This window comes from Nilaparvata lugens, chromosome 10 (assembly GCF_014356525.2).
Source record: "Nilaparvata lugens isolate BPH chromosome 10, ASM1435652v1, whole genome shotgun sequence".
Lineage (NCBI taxonomy): Eukaryota > Metazoa > Arthropoda > Insecta > Hemiptera > Delphacidae > Nilaparvata > Nilaparvata lugens.
The window spans coordinates 1,048,069-1,065,693 of NC_052513.1; the positions used below are offsets into that span (position 1 = coordinate 1,048,069).

The following is a 17,625-nucleotide window of genomic DNA, read 5'->3' on the forward strand; positions in this document are numbered from 1 at the left end:
GGCTGAAGTATGACAGTCGTAAGGCCCATTGACGGCTTAAATTATATATTCAGGCGGTGGGACCTTCCCGCAAGGGACTCCCCACCAACAAAAGCCATACGAATTTACTTTTACTCAAAAATTTATTTAGCGTATGGCAGTATACACAACACATTTATGATCACAAAATTCGAAAAAAAAGAAAACAATAGAAAATTCATATATAAATCGAATGAAAATATCTTAGTCACTTTTGACCTGGAAATTAGAGGAGAATGCAACGGAGATGAAAATTTTCAAAGTCCTACTTTTAACATAATTTTATTTTCAATTCCCTTTTTGGATAGTTTTATGCCTTATATTATTTGATGTCAACTATTTCTGAAGGTTGAAAAGAAAAAGTTTTTTTTTTTTTTAAGTGAATTCTCATAAAGAAATTTTAAAGGTAAGTCTACAAATATTTTCTAACCTCAAAATGTTTTATTGAGATGGGAAGTAGTATGTGTAACGCTAGTCCGCCCCCACACGGTGCACCTTGGATAATGCTAAATGGACTAGCACTAGCTGGCGGTCAGACAAACTTTAGTTCTCCTGACCAACACAACACAACACTATAAATTTGAAATCACATACTCAAAAATATTGGGAGTAAACAGATCATGCAAAAATTAAAATTCATCTAATATCATAAATTATTTATTTCTGTAAATGAAATTAATTAATCATAAGATACATCAAATTAAAACCCTCGATTTTTTGGTGATAAGTATTACAGCTATCAAATGCAATAAATAAATCGTTGTGTTAGAAGCTAACAAGAATTGCACAAGGTATTTCTTACAATGAACTGTAACAAATCATGATTCACAAGTACCTCTTGTGTATTATAAAAAAGAAGATAATCATGAACAAGAAGACATTGGATATGAGAATAATAGTGAAAAACCATAAAATACCCAACGCAAAATTTAACTTACATTTCAGTCTGAAACAATGGAGATCCTGATCAATGCATTCAAAGTTTTCTCTATAAATTATGAAAATTGTATGTGTAAAATTTATCATAGGAGGTAAAATCTATGACGCTTGAGATTCCAACATATTATGAATTGACAAATCTAACACTATAAATTACCATTGTCATTATACGAAAACATTATTCAATAACATTAATCGAGAGTAATTTTGCCCGCAATGTATGATGATACTGGAAGCCTGCTCCCGACAATGTAGAAAATTGTCTATTTATGATGAAGATGATGTCCACATAAAAGCAAAGGCACACAGCAAAATACGGACGTATGCAGACAGACGGAGGAAAACTTTATCCACAAGTGTTCAAATGTTGCAATGCACACAGACATCCGTATGTCTGCTCACGTCTTTATGCAGACGTTCAATTTTTTCTCCATATGTCTGTTGCTGTGTGCATTCACCATAGATGAGATGAAATGAGAGACCACAGTTCTAGCATTAAGGATCATGAATAATTCTTGGAAAACAGCAAGATTTTGTAGCTTACTTATTTCACATATGTGAATTTGTACCAAAATTACATTTTTAGCAATGTAATCAACATTAAACTACGCTTAATAAACAAATTATTTAATTCCCATATCAATGTAGATTTCCTTTATAATTATAAGAATCGTACTTATCATGAGATATCCTTGAAAACTAATGTGATAGTTTATACTTTATACTCCCAATATAAAAGTTCTAACACGACTAAATAACACAAATTGTTTGAAAGATTCAACTGTAAATGTTTAACAACTGTTAAATTCTCTGCATGATAACCCTGCTATAAATCCACTTTGCAAAAATATTCTCAACTACTCTAGATCTTTTCTAGCTTACTTATTTCACATATGTTTAATAATAATATTAGTAATATTACTGGCATTAAAATATTTAGTAATATTACCTTTGGATGAAATAATTTTGAAATCCAGTTCAAAATGTCAGAGAACTTGTATTGAAGAATTACAGTAACACTATTGTGCAAATTAAACTTGAATAGTAAATTACTTGTTAATTGAGTAAATCTAAATAAAATTACACATTTCATATTTCTTAGCTAAATGAAGGAAAATTACTAATTTCAACGTAGCAAGGTGGATGATTTCAATCTATACGAGCGATCCAATAAAACTCAACGATACAATTCGTCAAATATTACGAAACTTCTAATAAAAAACTTGTACTTACGTGGGTCAACAAAATCTTTACTTGATGAATCGAATCGAGTTTCAAAATTGCGATAATTAAACCTTTTTCCAGGAGATTTCATTCCAAAGCTGAAAGTAGTTGCGAAAAAACATAAGAATTTGCACAAAATTTCACCTTAAGCCTTGTGCACACCGCTTTAATTTGCATGAATAGGTGATGAAATAGTAAAATGTAACGAATGTGATTAATGTGTCAAACGACGACGAGTTGAACTTGAAATTTGAAGTTCTATTTATTTATTAAATGAATATTGAATGTGTCAACGCATATATCGCTTGAAAAATAAGAAGGAAATCGTCCAATTATCTTTGAAGTTCAAACCTGAATTCGGATCTAAATTTATAAATGACTAATAATGTAGTTTTACAAATTGACTAAAGTTAAGTAACTATTTTTTACCTGAATTATGTATTGGGAGGATTTAGCCACAGATCTTAAATCTTTGTATTTTAATTATTCAACTCTTCGATTCGATTCCGCACTTATTCCCTCAAATAAATTGATATCCATGTTTTCAAAAATAGAAAGTTTAATTCACCGATTCTATCATGTGTTGCGAACAAATTGATGGTCTCAGATCCTCATTGCAACATATTCAAGAACATTTCTCACATAATTTCATCATCCACCTTACATTTTTTGGCACATTACTGAGTCAACATTATATTGAAAGGAAACCCAGCCATGGATGAAACCCTAACCGGCGATAATTTTCCATCAAACAAACCTTGAAACCAAGAGGAAGTCGAATGTCCATGCGGCTTGTCGTCCAACTCAAAATCTGCAATCCATTTCCGGTCGGAGAATTCGTTAGTCTCGTCATTGTAATTATCGTGCAACTCGAAATCCGTAATCCATTCCTGGTCGGAAAATTCGTTGGTCGTCGAGTTGGTATCGGTGTAATCGAGCCATGAGACAAGCCACGAGTACCGAGGAGTTGGGTTCGAGAGATCGTAGGTTCGGTTGGTTGAGAAACAGTCGTTGAGACAGTGGTCGATAGGAAGATTCAGGTCGATAGGGAGATTCAGGTCGATCGGAAGATGCAGGTCGATGGAGTCGTTCGATGTCGGAGAGTCAGACGGTTGGACACTGGTGGAGATCGGAGAACGGAAGGCTGGGTTGAGGTGGTGGCCGGGGAGACGACTTGCCAATGCTGCCGAGCCGTACAGTGACAGTATACTTGCTGTGTAGCTCGTCAAACACACTACTGAGACCTGCAACATGAAATATTCATCAATGAATTAACTTAGTTTATTCTCGTATATCTCAAAATCAATTCAATGGGATCAGCATTTTCACAATATATGTATTATAACAAAGCTATAAACAATTATATAAATATAAAATTTATTTATTATGTTAGCAAAAATAATACAACGATCGGAAATGAAAAAAACAGTCTATCGCCCATAACTTCTTCCATTTCCTAATTTAGTTTCGAATTGTCCAAACATTATAAAATTATAGGTTATGTCAATTTCAATTTTCTACACCAAATCACAATCTGAAAATTTGAATTAGAATAAAACAAACCATTTTGAATTTGGATAAATTGATGATAAAACGTCTGTAAAAACATGAAACAAACTTTAAATTCACAAAATAAAGAATAAAACCACTTTGATTTTGAGCTCGAAAATATCACGTTCACCTTAGGTTATAATGTATACAATATTAGGTTACAATATATAATGAAAGTGAACAAGCTAATCGCATTAAGCGAGCAACTTTTCTTTAGATTGAAGAAAAATACCAAGAAGAGGATTTACACTGTCTCGTCGCTATACTTGGAGATCCTAAGGTGCGTACAGATTTACGCGCCACGAACACGAGCAATTCACTATTAATCAGCTGATACCAAGCTTTTTTTATCTATTACTGTTTCAAATACACGTTTTACAAATACAGACGTAATCGGCTAATGAAAAGTGAATTGCTCGTGTTCGCACCTCTAGATATACAGGGTTTTTACGAACTCCCTACCAATACTCTAGGGCATTGTTCCTGGGTAAAAAACATATCTAAATATCATATTTAAATTGTCCGTAAGTCTTCAGTAACGCACACAGCGGCCATTTTGCTTTTTTCACTCATTAATTTTTTTTCTAAATAATGGTTGAACATACGAAATTGAAACTTTGCACGATCATTTATAACAACTAGACAAAGCTAGAAAAATTATTATAATTTTTCAAATTCATAAAACAAAATGGCGGACATTTTAAATTTTGTTTCTTAAGTAACTCAGGAACCGTTGGTTTTATAAAAACTTTACAAGAATAACTTTTTTTATTAAATTTGAATGCCTATCGATTGGTAACTGATTATTTTATTGTTTGAAATGACCTAAAATCGCTTACAATTAACATGCAATGCAAATAGAGTTTATTGCATCATTGATCAGCATGCCATGGTTTGCACTGAAACAAACTTTCAGTGGTCACCTATCACTAAGGCTGCCATATCTCAATTAATATTGGCCCAATCTTCAAAAATCAGGTACCAATCGATAGGCAATTAAATTTACTAAAAAACTTTATTCTTGTAAAGTTCTTGTAAAACCAACGGTTTCTGAGTTATTTAAGAAACACAATTTTAAATGGCCGCCATTTTGTTTTATGAATTTGAAAAAATATAACTTTTCTAGCTTTGTCTAGTTTCTATAAATTTAATGAGCGTGCAAAGTTTCAATCTCGAATGTTCAACCATTATTTAGAAAAAGATAAGAAGTGAAAAAAGCAAAATGGCCGCTGTGTGAGTAACTGAAGACTTACGGACAATTTAAATATGATATTTAGACATGTTTTTTACCCAGGAATAATGCCCTAGACACCCTAGAGTTCGTAAACACCCTGTAGAAGAAGAAATTCTTGAAAACGAAGAACTTGAAATGAGGAGACAAGTGGCGAGCACAATGGCGCAGTATGTTTTGACCCATTTAAAAACATGCATTACATTCAACACTCTTAAGCTTAAAGTTTAAAGCTACCTCCACCAATCCACTAAGTTTCCACCCACACGTGGAGATAAGTCTCAAGTCTGATCCGTCAACCGTACTGGAAGCTGATCTCTCAAATGTGGACCAAAGTTTCGAGATCAACACAGTAATATCCCACAATACTTACTTACTCCTTGACGCTACAGCTCATTCAGAGCCTTGACCTCCTTCAAAAAACCTCTCCATTAGTCTCTATCGACAGCCTTACGTCTAGCCCACAGTAACAATCAATGTAGAATACATGTATTCTAGGTACATTGATAACAATTTCATACTCTGGGTCTTGAAGCCATTTTTGAGATTTGCCTTCAGTCTGGCTGAGAGACGGACTGGAGGCCGTGATATTAAATTTGACATGGATGGCTATCTGTGTTGGTCCACTCGTATGAGATTAGGCTTCAATTCGGTTGACGGATCAGATTGAAGGCCGATCACTACTTTATATAGAAGCCTACTTAAATAGAAGTCGACTTAGATGGAAAAAGCCCATCATGACAAGAATAACAGCATTGAGGAGAAAACTGGAAATGAACTTTCAAAAGTAAAAACATAACCTATTTTTTGTCAATTCTTGTAAATTTTATGATATTTAAATGTAAAATGTTTCATTTATGTAACTTACAACAGAGGTTGTATTATAGTTATTGTTTCATTGTTTGACGATGCTTATTGCTTTTTTGTAAAGTTCTACCGCAAATTAAATTCTTGATTCTTGTCATGAAAAGATTTTAAAAAATACCAGCTGATCTCTTTCACCAATCATGTACCGTATTAGATTGTAGGCCTACACTGCGAGGTTGCAATAGCGTAGGCCGCGGCCTTGTATTAGAGGTGGCTATAATAATATGATCTGTAATTGTATCCAAAAAAGAATAAATAAAAATAAACCATTTTCTTTTCATTGATGTTTTCTATCACTAATTTTCTCAAAAGCAAATGACATGAGTATGTTTCACTGAATTTTCAAACATAGGCATGTTTAACCAAGTCCATCCACAATAAGAATAATTAGATATGAAATTAATATGAACGATTGAACGATGACATATACCGACCATGACAAGGGTATGAGCCAGTGACCAGGCGTCAACACAATCCAGAAGCGCCTCCAGTTCCGTATAGGAGAACCAGCCCCTCTTATGTCCTTCCTGTTTCGCCACTTGCCGCTCCATATTTCGCAGTCCGTCCCAGAATTTATCATCTTTGAGGAACACTTGCCAGTCCTAGAAAACAAAATAATTCATTTCTTCAACTCACTTTCATATCGAACGAATCTTCATGCATTTACTCGATACGGTTTCACCTATTCTATTCACACGAACAAATGTTTTGATGTGTAAGTTTAAAACATTTTTGTATTTGTTTTTCGTTTGGCAATATTGGGCGATATGAATAAAGTTGAGCATTTGCTTATACTTCTAAAATAAGGAACATTTGCTTCATTTTCTATAAATAAACCTGAGCAAAACCCTTTGCTCATGCTCATGAAAATAATAGTTTGAGCATTTGCTCAAAAGTAAAAGCTTTTCCTCAAAATTGTATGAATAAACTAGAGCATTTGCTCAACTTTTGAAGCAAATGCTTCAAAAAAGATGAGTATAGTCTAGAGCAGCTTATCACCTTTTGCTCATAGTAAAATGGCTCAACTAATTCGTATGAGGAAGAGGAAACTATACCAGATACGATAACAACCAATAGTTGAGAACTATATAACTCTTTTTAGACTCAACCATAATATATAATATATATCACCATTATCCCTACAAAAGAAAAAATACAAAAGATAGCCATCACAAAATAGGAAATATGCATTTAAGAAGATGAGAGTGTAGACGATTAGAAGAAGGCTATTGATATTATAAGAATATTCTGAAGATTATTATAGAGATGACATTTTTCACGCTATTATTTCAAAATTCTAAACTCAACTAGCCTAAAACTCTATTCATAAATAGAAAACAGAGCAGACGACGCAAACACAAGCGGTGCCCCCTACTTGCATATTTAGCTGTTCCGTGAGCTATGAAATCAAATTAAGGCTGATGAAAAATCTTTAAAATAAGTGAGAATTTGCTCCAGAGTTCAGGAGCAAAAGGTAAGAGTATAAGGTAAAGCTTATTCATATAAAAATGAGCAAATGCTTTTGCTTCTACCTTTTGCTCATAAGCAAAACCTTTTGCTCCATGCTCTTGCTCATGAGCATTTGCTCTGATTTTATTCATATGGGCCATTATCTATAATATAATAAAGGAAAGAATTAATTTATACACGTACGGGATGAGGAATTCACAAATGACGCATCATCAAGGCTGAACTACTGGACTGATTCACTTGAAATTTTGCACATATATTCTTAATTTACAGAGGATAGTTATAGGCCTATTTTACATTTTTCAAGATTTCAGTAGGCCAAGTTTCCAGTTTGTCAAGTTTTTAATTGGACATTTGGGGAGCACGGGCTACCTGCTAGTAAAAATTATATTCTACAACAGAAAATTCATGCTACTTGAAAAAAGGTGGCACACAAATTTCAAATATAAATTATACTCAGAATAAAACAAGTTGTAACTAAGAAAGATATCCTTGTTGCTAAATTGTACAAAATTGCTATATTTTGTCCAAGTTAATTTATCTTTTGTAACTCGTTTTTTTTGTAACTGGGCACCCGCCGAAAAACCTTCGGGTTTGGCAGGACCCTCAATTGGTTGAATTCGAATAAAAATTTTGATTTGATTTGTTTTCCATGCAAGCCCACATGATTCGATAAGAGTTATTCAATTTGACAACACAGTCGGTGCAGGGTTGTCAAATTGAATATATTCAGTTATAAAACCTTGCATGAAAAGGTTGCAATTTCGCACAATTTGGCAACACAGATATTTGGCCCAAGTCTCAACTTTGTTTATTCAGAGTATAATGACTGTAAGTAGCAGCCAGCATTGCGAGGAGTAAGATGAAATTGACAATAAGCGTAGTGAAGTGAAATAAAAACAAAAATTATTGCAAGTTGTAAGATAAAATTAGAGCGAGAATGGCGAGATCGTAGCAAGTTGAATAGTATTAGAATCACAAAAAAACTGACAGTACAGAACCATTTGAAACAAATGGAGATTTGAAAGCTGGATCATAACAATCAGATTTAGTGCAAGATCAAAACAATCAGATTTAGCAAGTCGATTCACTACCATTGTTGATAGGATAATTTTGATGGATATTATTGTTACAGAAATGAATTATTAGAAACATTTGGAGGCTTAGGATGGCCACTAACGACAGGACAAGTGTGTTGAACATGTGTGTAAACACATGACGTCATGCATTATTGTGTCATTACAGCGAAGGGCTTTCAACAATTTTTTTTTTTAAATCTGACGTGATTCGTTAGTGGGCGCCACAGGACTCCTGTATAGTTGGGACCAAAAAACATGGAAAGAAGAAAAGATTTCAAATGAAGTGTGTGAACTTACTATAGCTTTGAGGAAGTCTTTCTCATATTTATTTATCTCTTTGACATCTATTCCAGCCGACGCAGCCCATTCGCTATTGTAAACCTCATCCTCCTCTCCATCATCGTACAAGAATTTGCTAGCGACCATCTGAAAATCATAAAATGTAATAGTTCATGAAAAAAGAGAAAACAAACCAAAGTAGAAATCTTAATTGTTGGATATAAGTTCATTATGAGGAAACATCATGAATTGGATTAGTTTCCATCAGATTACTATTTCATCTATGGCAGATACACAGCACATATAAAGCTCATACGTCTCAAATGCCTACTTATACACGAATATTGCCAATTGAGATGTTGTGTTATCTTCAGTGAGGAGAATATAAGTTTGTCTCTTACCACCAATATTTACTTGTCTATTTAGCGTTGACCAATGTGCGCCATTTGAAGACAAACCAGCGTTACACATATTTGCATTTATAAGAACTGAAGATTGTTAGTTTACTACAATCTTGTTTTACTACAAGTAGATAGTCATATTCAATCTTCAGTTCTTATAAATGCAAATATGTGTAACGTTAGTTTGTCTTCAAATGGCGCACATTGGTCAACGCTAAATAGACAAGTAAATATTGGCGGTAAGAGACAAACGTATGTTCTTCTGACTGAAAATTATACAACATCTCAATTTACCATTACAGTTCCAAAACACATTAAGTCCAACAAATAAATATTTTTATCTTAATAACTACTGGAGTATGATTTTACAGGCTATGTTAGAATTATTTCTTATATTGTATTACATATTTGATAATTTTTTTGATCAATTATTACCGCCAGAACATGAATAGGAAGTTTTTTCTGTTTCCTGTAAAATTTGAGGTTAAGGACATAACGAGTTTTGGAACTGGACGACTCCAGTTATTTCCAATTATTGGAAATATACGTGTATAAGTAGGCATTTGAGTGAAAATGTAAAAAATAGAATTTTTATGGCGTTCAAGCTTGAATGATAAATTACCTACTGTACATGAATGGATCACAACAAAAAACCCTGAGTGACATGAATGACTTTGAAAATGATTCATATAATTTTTTGGAAAACGAATTCTAGATTTTGGAGCTCACCAACGATATGACAAACAGTTCGGAAGGCGACACTCGTTCAACGTATTCGGGGTTGGATGTTTTCAGTCTTTCCAGGTAGAAGAGGGCGAAGATGAGGGCGCAGGGGGAGGCACAAGCTGATCTCGACACATCGGCCACTTCCTCGACACACAGTCTTTCCAAACTCTTTCCCAACTTCACTTCCGAGTAGATCTCTGCTGCCAATTCTACAACAAAACAAGACAAAATAATTAGAGTTTCACAAACAAGAATACATAGCAAACTAGAATTTTCAAGATAAGATTGCAGATGGTACGTCAAGAGAAAAAAAACACCGATAGGCGGATGTGATGTCAAGCTTTTCTTTGTGATGAACCATATATGGGTAAGTAAACTAGAATTATTCTTCAGGATTAGATTACAGATGGTAAGTCAGGCGAAGAAGCCCCAATAGGCCGCTGTAATTTCAAGCTTTATTTATGATGAACCATTATATTATATTAGTCAAATTCATTTTTGTCATTGTCATTCAATTGCAGCTGTTTTCCATGCATGAAATCAAGCCGGTTTGCATCAAACAGCTGTTTGATTAACATATGATTCTCATTACAGCATACTGTACTGTAATGAAACCATATGTTCTCTTTACAGTCAAGTATGTTTCCTAGTTCCGAAATAGGAACAGCAAAACTGCTACAAAAAAAACATCTTCAGCGCTCCAGGTGGAAGTTTTGTCAACTTCCACAAAATTCCATATTCGGAATTTGTAAACTAGGTTATGTTTATAGAATGCAGCACAAGAAGGTAATGTTTCCTATTTCTCAATTATTCTTCTTTAGATTATTATGACAAAAAATAGTGTACGTTACTTAAACGTGAATGTCTTTGCAGTGCTCGAATGAAATTCTAGTCTCGGCTAACTATATTAGTCAAATTTATTTTTGTCATAGTCATTCAATTGCAGCTGTTTTTCATGCATGAAATCAAGCCGGTAAACAGCTGTTAGCATAACAAATAAACATATGATTCTCATTACAGCATACTGTACTGTAATGAAACCATATTTAAATACATAAATGATTTATTAAATATAAATCTAGGGAATTGTTCCTTGTACTCTTTTGCGGATGACACAGTTGCTATAGTTTGGGGGGAAACTTGGCCAATCACCTTCCAGAGAGCTAATAAATGCTTTGATGTTATCAAGTCCTGGTTAAAGAATAGTCTCCTACATTTGAATATTCAAAAAACTAGATTTCTTCCCTTTTCATTGTCGTCCTCTGGATTGCCTCCAGATAATACTGACTGTAAACTAGTATCACATAATATAAATTGTGCCAGTCCATACTACAGCTGTGGATGTCCTACATTAGAGAAAGAAAATGAAATAAAATATTTAGGTGTAGTATTGGATGTACATTTACGGTGGAGCTCGCACATTTCATACATCTGTTCAAAACTTAGAAAATTAATTTATAAATTCGTTCAATTAAGGAATGTCCTTCCTATCTATCAATTATTGTATTCTTGGCACTGATACAGTCAATTATCTGCTAAGGTATTGTATCCTGGGGAAGTTGTGGGAGTTCAATTTTGCAACCTCTCATAATTCTTTATAAAAGAATAATAAAAATATGTTTAAAGAGACCCATAAAATATCCAACCGAAGTATTGTATAGAGATTTGGCGTTTTTAGTGTTGATACCCTATTTGAAATAATCTTTTGAAGTTTGTGTATTTAAGACGTTCAGAGTTTCCAGTTATGGATGAACATGTATATTCCACTCGTCGAAATCTTGCTAATAAATTAAAAGAACCCTTCACAAGAAGTAGAGTGGCCTCCTTACATGCTTTTGCTAAGGGACCACGACTTTTCAATAAACTGCAATCAGATATATCAGATGCACCCAGTTACAATTTGTTTGAGAATAGACTTAATCGCTTCTATGAAGAAAAACGTTTAATAGAGGTGTAATATTATTTACATTTTTTTGCTGTCTTCATTCAAATGTAATTTATTGTTAAAGATTCATAATCCCATCTTGTGAAAAGCACGCTGATTATTGTATAAAATTTACTTTATTGTTTGATACCTCAAAATTGTTATTGTATTATAATTAAGTTGACTCAACTAGAGAGCGAGACATCCCTCAACGCAGGTTTAGCCTAAAGAGGGATGCACTGTGGTTTTTTCTGTTACATGCTTAATATTATTATCTATGTTCAATTATTATGCTTAAGGTATGTATTTGTATTACAAATTGTAATGTTCAACCATTATGTTTAATGTATGTATTTGTATTACCAATTATTGTAAAAATGCAGTGAAATAAACGAATTAAATATGTTTTCTTTTACAGGCGAGTTTGTTTCCTATAGTGAGGTCCACGTTATGACAGTATTTTGATGAACTTTGATGTTGCTATCCTTGTCTATCGTTTGACAAAACAGGTAGTACTATCCTTTTCTAGCTCCAAGACTAAGCCAAATCTGTTTTTGACGATGTAAAAATATAATTAATTAAGGCAGATAATAGGCAACGTTGTTCTTCCATCTCTATCCACTGCCATTATAACGTGGACCTCACTATTGTTCTATAGTTAATATAGTCCTATGTTGATATAATAACTCAAATAATTCAAGAACTCATCTAAGAAGTTTCAAGTTATAAAAACTCATCTGAAATCTTACAATATAGGCCTTTATTATTTTATTTGAGCTCGATGGGTCTGTCTGTTATGAACTAGCCGCTACGGGCTAGGTCATGTTTATAAAATGCAGTAACTCGAGCATAAGCAGGTAATGGTTTCTGTTTCTAAGCAATATTATTCTTTCTCAGATAAATATGACAAAAAATTTGTACGTAACCTGTACGGTAACGTATTTACCGCATTCGTATGATAATTCTGTCCTCAACTACGTTTCGGGCAGAAACAATCATACTTATGCGGTAAATTATCGTTACCGGACTTGTGACGTAAAGTACTATTTTGTCATAGTCATTCAATCTCAGCTGTTTTCCATGCATGAAATCAAGCCGGTAAACAGCTGTTTGCATCTTAGACCAGTTATAGAATAGACACGGCCCATTGTATATTAATACTGAAAGTCGATGAAGACAACATCTACTGCCATATCGCCATATCGTAACGTCACCATCGGATAAAAAACTTTTCTGCAGAGTTGTTTACATTGTTTTCTATTTCAGCGGGAGTTTACCATTTTCATAAATAATAATTTACTTACATCTGAAATATACACAATTGGCTATGGAAAACAATGTAAAGAAACTCTGCAGCAATTTTTTTTATCCGTTGGTGATGTCACGATATGGCGATATGGCAGTAGATGTTGGCTTCAGAGGCTAGACTTCCCAGCGTATCTATTCTATAACTGATCTAAGGTTTGCATAACAAATAAACATATGATTCTCATTACAGCATACTGTACTGTAATGAAACCATATGTTTTCTTTACAGTCAAGTATGTTTCCTAGTTCCGAAATAGGAACAGCAAAACTGCTACAAAAAAACACATTCAGCGCTCCAGGTGGAAGTTTTGTCAACTTCCACAAAATTCCTTATTCGGAATTTGTAAACTAAGTTATGTTTATAATAGAATGCAGCACAAGAAGGTAATGTTTCCTATTTCTCGATTATTCTTCTTTAGATTATTATGACAAAAAATCGTGTACGTTACTTGGACGTGAATATCTTTGCAGTGCTCGAATGAAATTCTAGTCTCGGCTAACGCCTCGACTAGAAACATCATTCTCGCCTGAGAAAGACCCCTTCCCATCCTTGTGACGTAAGATAATATTACCGTAGCAGATTACAATATAATATTATCACTTGGGCTGGTATTGAAATTGATAAAGTATTACACTAGGACACAAGACCGGGAAACCCGTGAGACACCAGTGATGTATGTGTGTAATAGCCTAGAGAAACAATAGCGTAAGTAGATATCCCATGGTATAGGGAATTTATGTCGCAACTTTCACTGTTATCTCAAACCGATTACTGTCCATTATTGTAAATTATTATTCTTTTCTTGGGGTGAGAGTGTATGAACGGCACAATTTGAGAGACTACCAGCGTCACACAGCAGCATGGGAAACAACTACGTGAACTATCGGCTTGGGATAACAGTAAAAGTTGCGACATAAACGCCCTATACCATGGGATATCTACTTATGCTATCGTTTCTCTATGGTAATAGGTACAATACGGTTCAATGTCCTGCGATGATTTTTGGACACCAATGGTGACTCATATCTGGAGTACCACTTATGGTTCTAGTATAATAAGCGAAAAAATAGGAACTTAAAATAGGAACATAATCTTAGCTTCTTCCAATTTAAAGAGAAGATTCAAATGGTTGTTTAACTGATTCAAAAAATTATAGGGGATGAATGATTATCAAATCAACTAATCAATAAGGATATTGATAGATTTTAATTAATTTTATTAATTGAGTCGATCATCTGAAAATACAATAAAAAATCATTTGAAAACGTAAAATCATTTTTCAATTGTCGATTGGTTTAACTTTGATATCAGACTTATTTAGTGATATTTTATTAATGACAGATTTCAATACATTATATGATGGAATTTAGAAAATTCGAAGATTCCTTTTTGAAGAGGAATGACATAAATATGTTACCATGTTAAATCATAGAGAAACAATAGCTATTCCAATCCCTCGATCATAATTATTCCAAATATACTGTGCAGTGCATTATGTATTTTCAGATTCGATTCTACCATATAGAAACAATAGTAGATATGCCATGGTATAGGGAGTTTATGTCGTAACTTTTACTGTTATCTCAAGCCGATTACTGTCGATTTTCACTGTTTTGTTGGGGTGAGAGTGTATGAACGGCACAATATGAGAGCCTACCAGTGTCACACAGCTTCAAGAGAAAGAACTACGTGGACTATCGGCATGAGATAACAGTAAAAGTTACGACATAAACTCCCTATACCATGGGATCTACTCACGCTGTTTCTCAATGGTTAAATCTAATTTAAAATATTTAAATGGAAGAAATATCAACTAAATGAGTAACAATCGTTGAGTTACGAGTCCTGTTACTCTGATAGAATGATTCTACTATGATTTTGACATTGAAGTATCTTTGAATTTCCACCTAGTTTTCAGTAGGAATAAATTACTGGCCCTAGGATCATAACTTGATCTCATTCAGTTAAATGCAAACTTCGCATCAACAAAAGAATATTGAATTCTAATGAGCAAATCGTTTGTAAACTGAAGAGCTCTTATCTCCACAATATTCAGCCGTGAAGTTTCAAATGAATTCACGAGCTAGTAAAGTTTTTGCTGTTAGAGAGCACATCTGTTCAAACTCTTTTATAACTCACATGAACACTTGTAACAAATACACGCTTGCATAATGTGGATTGCTTCTACTCTTGTAAAAGCTTGAATTGGCATGAAATATAATTTGAAGTTCAAAAAAGCATTGCAGTAATAGAGGAACGGTTCAGATATTTGAAAAACGGCGACTTTCTCTTTCAAGAAATACCTCGGCCGAGAATGAATGGAATATTATGATGGTTGAAACATTCAAAAATCGTTGTCAAATCATTCATAAATGAGGGAGAAAATATATTCTATAGGCTACAGAGTATTCAACATTACAATGAATAAAGATAATAATGAAATTTTATGCATTCTTCAGAATCAAGCCAATAATGACATTTTCAAACAAAGATAACAAAGACAATTGTGCTGGATTTAGATAAGAAAACTTTGATTTTTAATATAGGCTAAGTGGAGCATCAAGGAACAAACATCAGAAATATAAAAATTATATAAGTCGAGGCTCGAATAAAAGATTGATAAAATTGGATTGTATAATTCAATGGGACACCAGTGAGTCCATGCTGTGGCCAGACTAGTGTCTATTAACGTAATACAAGCCTTTGAGTATATATATTATATTTCTAATGCTTTTTCACTCATATTAAAAATCACAAAATAAAATTATAAAAGCTTTGTGCATCAAATTGAACAGAGATATTTTGTTCGCAGTACGATTTTGGGTGCCACACTTACTCTAATCAAAAATTCAAATAGGCCTACCAGACGTCAAGCACATGGTCAAATCATATCTAAGATAATTTCTCTTTATTTTAGATTTTTGAGAAAGGAATTTCAATAAATATGGCCACGAATGCACTTCTTTTCTAAGATAAACAACAAATTTGACAAATTCAAATTCAACAAAGTGTTATATTCTAGAACGTACCAGAAACAGGGAGACTGAACCTCTCAGTAAGTGGAAATTTGCCATAATAAAGTGTTTTTTTTATCCTGGATAGAAACTCATCATGATTTCCCATTGCCTGAAAATAATTAAAAGTTTTCAACGGTTGAATAGTGATCACTTGCTTTACACTAACGTTCTTCATACGTCAATTTAGACTAAAGTAAATAAGTTGAAAAACCATCAACAGGTTGAATAGGTGTATGTGAATAACGCTTTTCGATCATTATGAATTATTTTGCGCAAGCTGAATTTAGCAATACAACGGCATTGGTTAATGGATAAATAAGCATTCATACGTGAATCATTGAATATTAATTCATGTAAGAGTTTTGAGATAAAAAGAGTCTGTGACTCACGGTCCCAGTAATTTATAGAGGAGACCTAAATTCAAATTTCACAAAAAAATCAAATTGATATTAAGTTAGTACTGGCGTAGGCTATGTATGAAGTTTTAAAAATTGACTTATTTTGAATGCACATGAAAAATGCTTATTTTAATAAAGTTAAGATAGTCCTACTCAAATAGTTTTTTAACAGAATAAGCTAGAAATATCCTTGAATCAACTTGATAAAAGAAACCTCAAGTTAAATAATGATCTTACCTTTTTTAGTCATAAAATCTTTTAATAAGTCATGGATTAGTTTAAAAGTTTCTTGACTTTAGCCTCATTAAAGTCAAGAAATGTGAAAATTAGTCGGTGAAAGAACAAATCTTTGGCCAACCCACGTGCCCAAATAAGGATACGGTAGCATAATATATTTACTTTTTATGAATTTACAAAAATACACAAAAAGAAAGAACCACCAAATTTAAGCGTTCTTCTAGCTAAAAACTCTAGTCATCAATAAAATATTTTAGATAATATTAAATAAGTTCAATATTAATAAGATTCGTAAAATCATAAAAATATGTTGATGACCTACATGACATCATCAAACTTGGCAACAATAAAACACTTTCTTGTAAGATGGGAAACCACAGTCAACTAGAGATTGTCGTGATAAGTAAACAATAACATTAGAGAGGAAATGCGTAAATCAATCTTATTATTTTAAATAGCTTATAAAAGAAACATAGAATGATGGAGACACTAACCTTAAATTTCATTTTATTAGGTGATCTACGACGTCTTTTTAAAGATGATGACAATACAGACATTTCAAAAACAGAAGCTTCAATGGAGCTTACTAAACATTATCAACTGCAAATGTCATACAATACAAATTTAGTAAGACGAAAACAATAACATAAACTTTATTATTTGCCAAATTTCCACTCACACCAGACCAGATAACAGAATCCCTCCCAAAGAAATCAACAGCCAACTAAATCTAAATTAGTCACGTTTTTTATTTCATAGTCGTCGTATTATAATGGCATTGAAGTTGGATGATACGCTTGTACCGTCACTTGATACAGAATGTCCTAATCTAAATTTACTTTTGCAATGAAAAATTGATAAAATTATGCATAAAGTATGAATTTGATAAACTCATTTACTTGATGAATATTATAGATGAAATCATATATATATATAAAACTATTCAATAGACATT

General features: G+C 33.1%; 1 protein-coding gene across 1 annotated transcript; it reads right to left on the reverse strand.

The window, feature by feature from the left end:
* Positions 1–657: 657 nt before the first annotated feature.
* LOC111044576 (protein CNPPD1) lies at positions 658–17,402 on the reverse strand. Its single transcript, XM_022329758.2, has 6 exons — positions 17,165–17,402; positions 16,048–16,144; positions 9,789–9,994; positions 8,677–8,805; positions 6,265–6,432; positions 658–3,425 (listed from the first exon to the last, which is right to left on the reverse strand). Exons 1-6 carry the CDS (start codon positions 17,225–17,227, stop codon positions 2,859–2,861), a joined length of 1,230 nt encoding a protein of 409 aa, XP_022185450.2. The 5' UTR covers positions 17,228–17,402; the 3' UTR covers positions 658–2,858.
* Between the last annotated feature and the right edge of the window lie 223 nt (positions 17,403–17,625).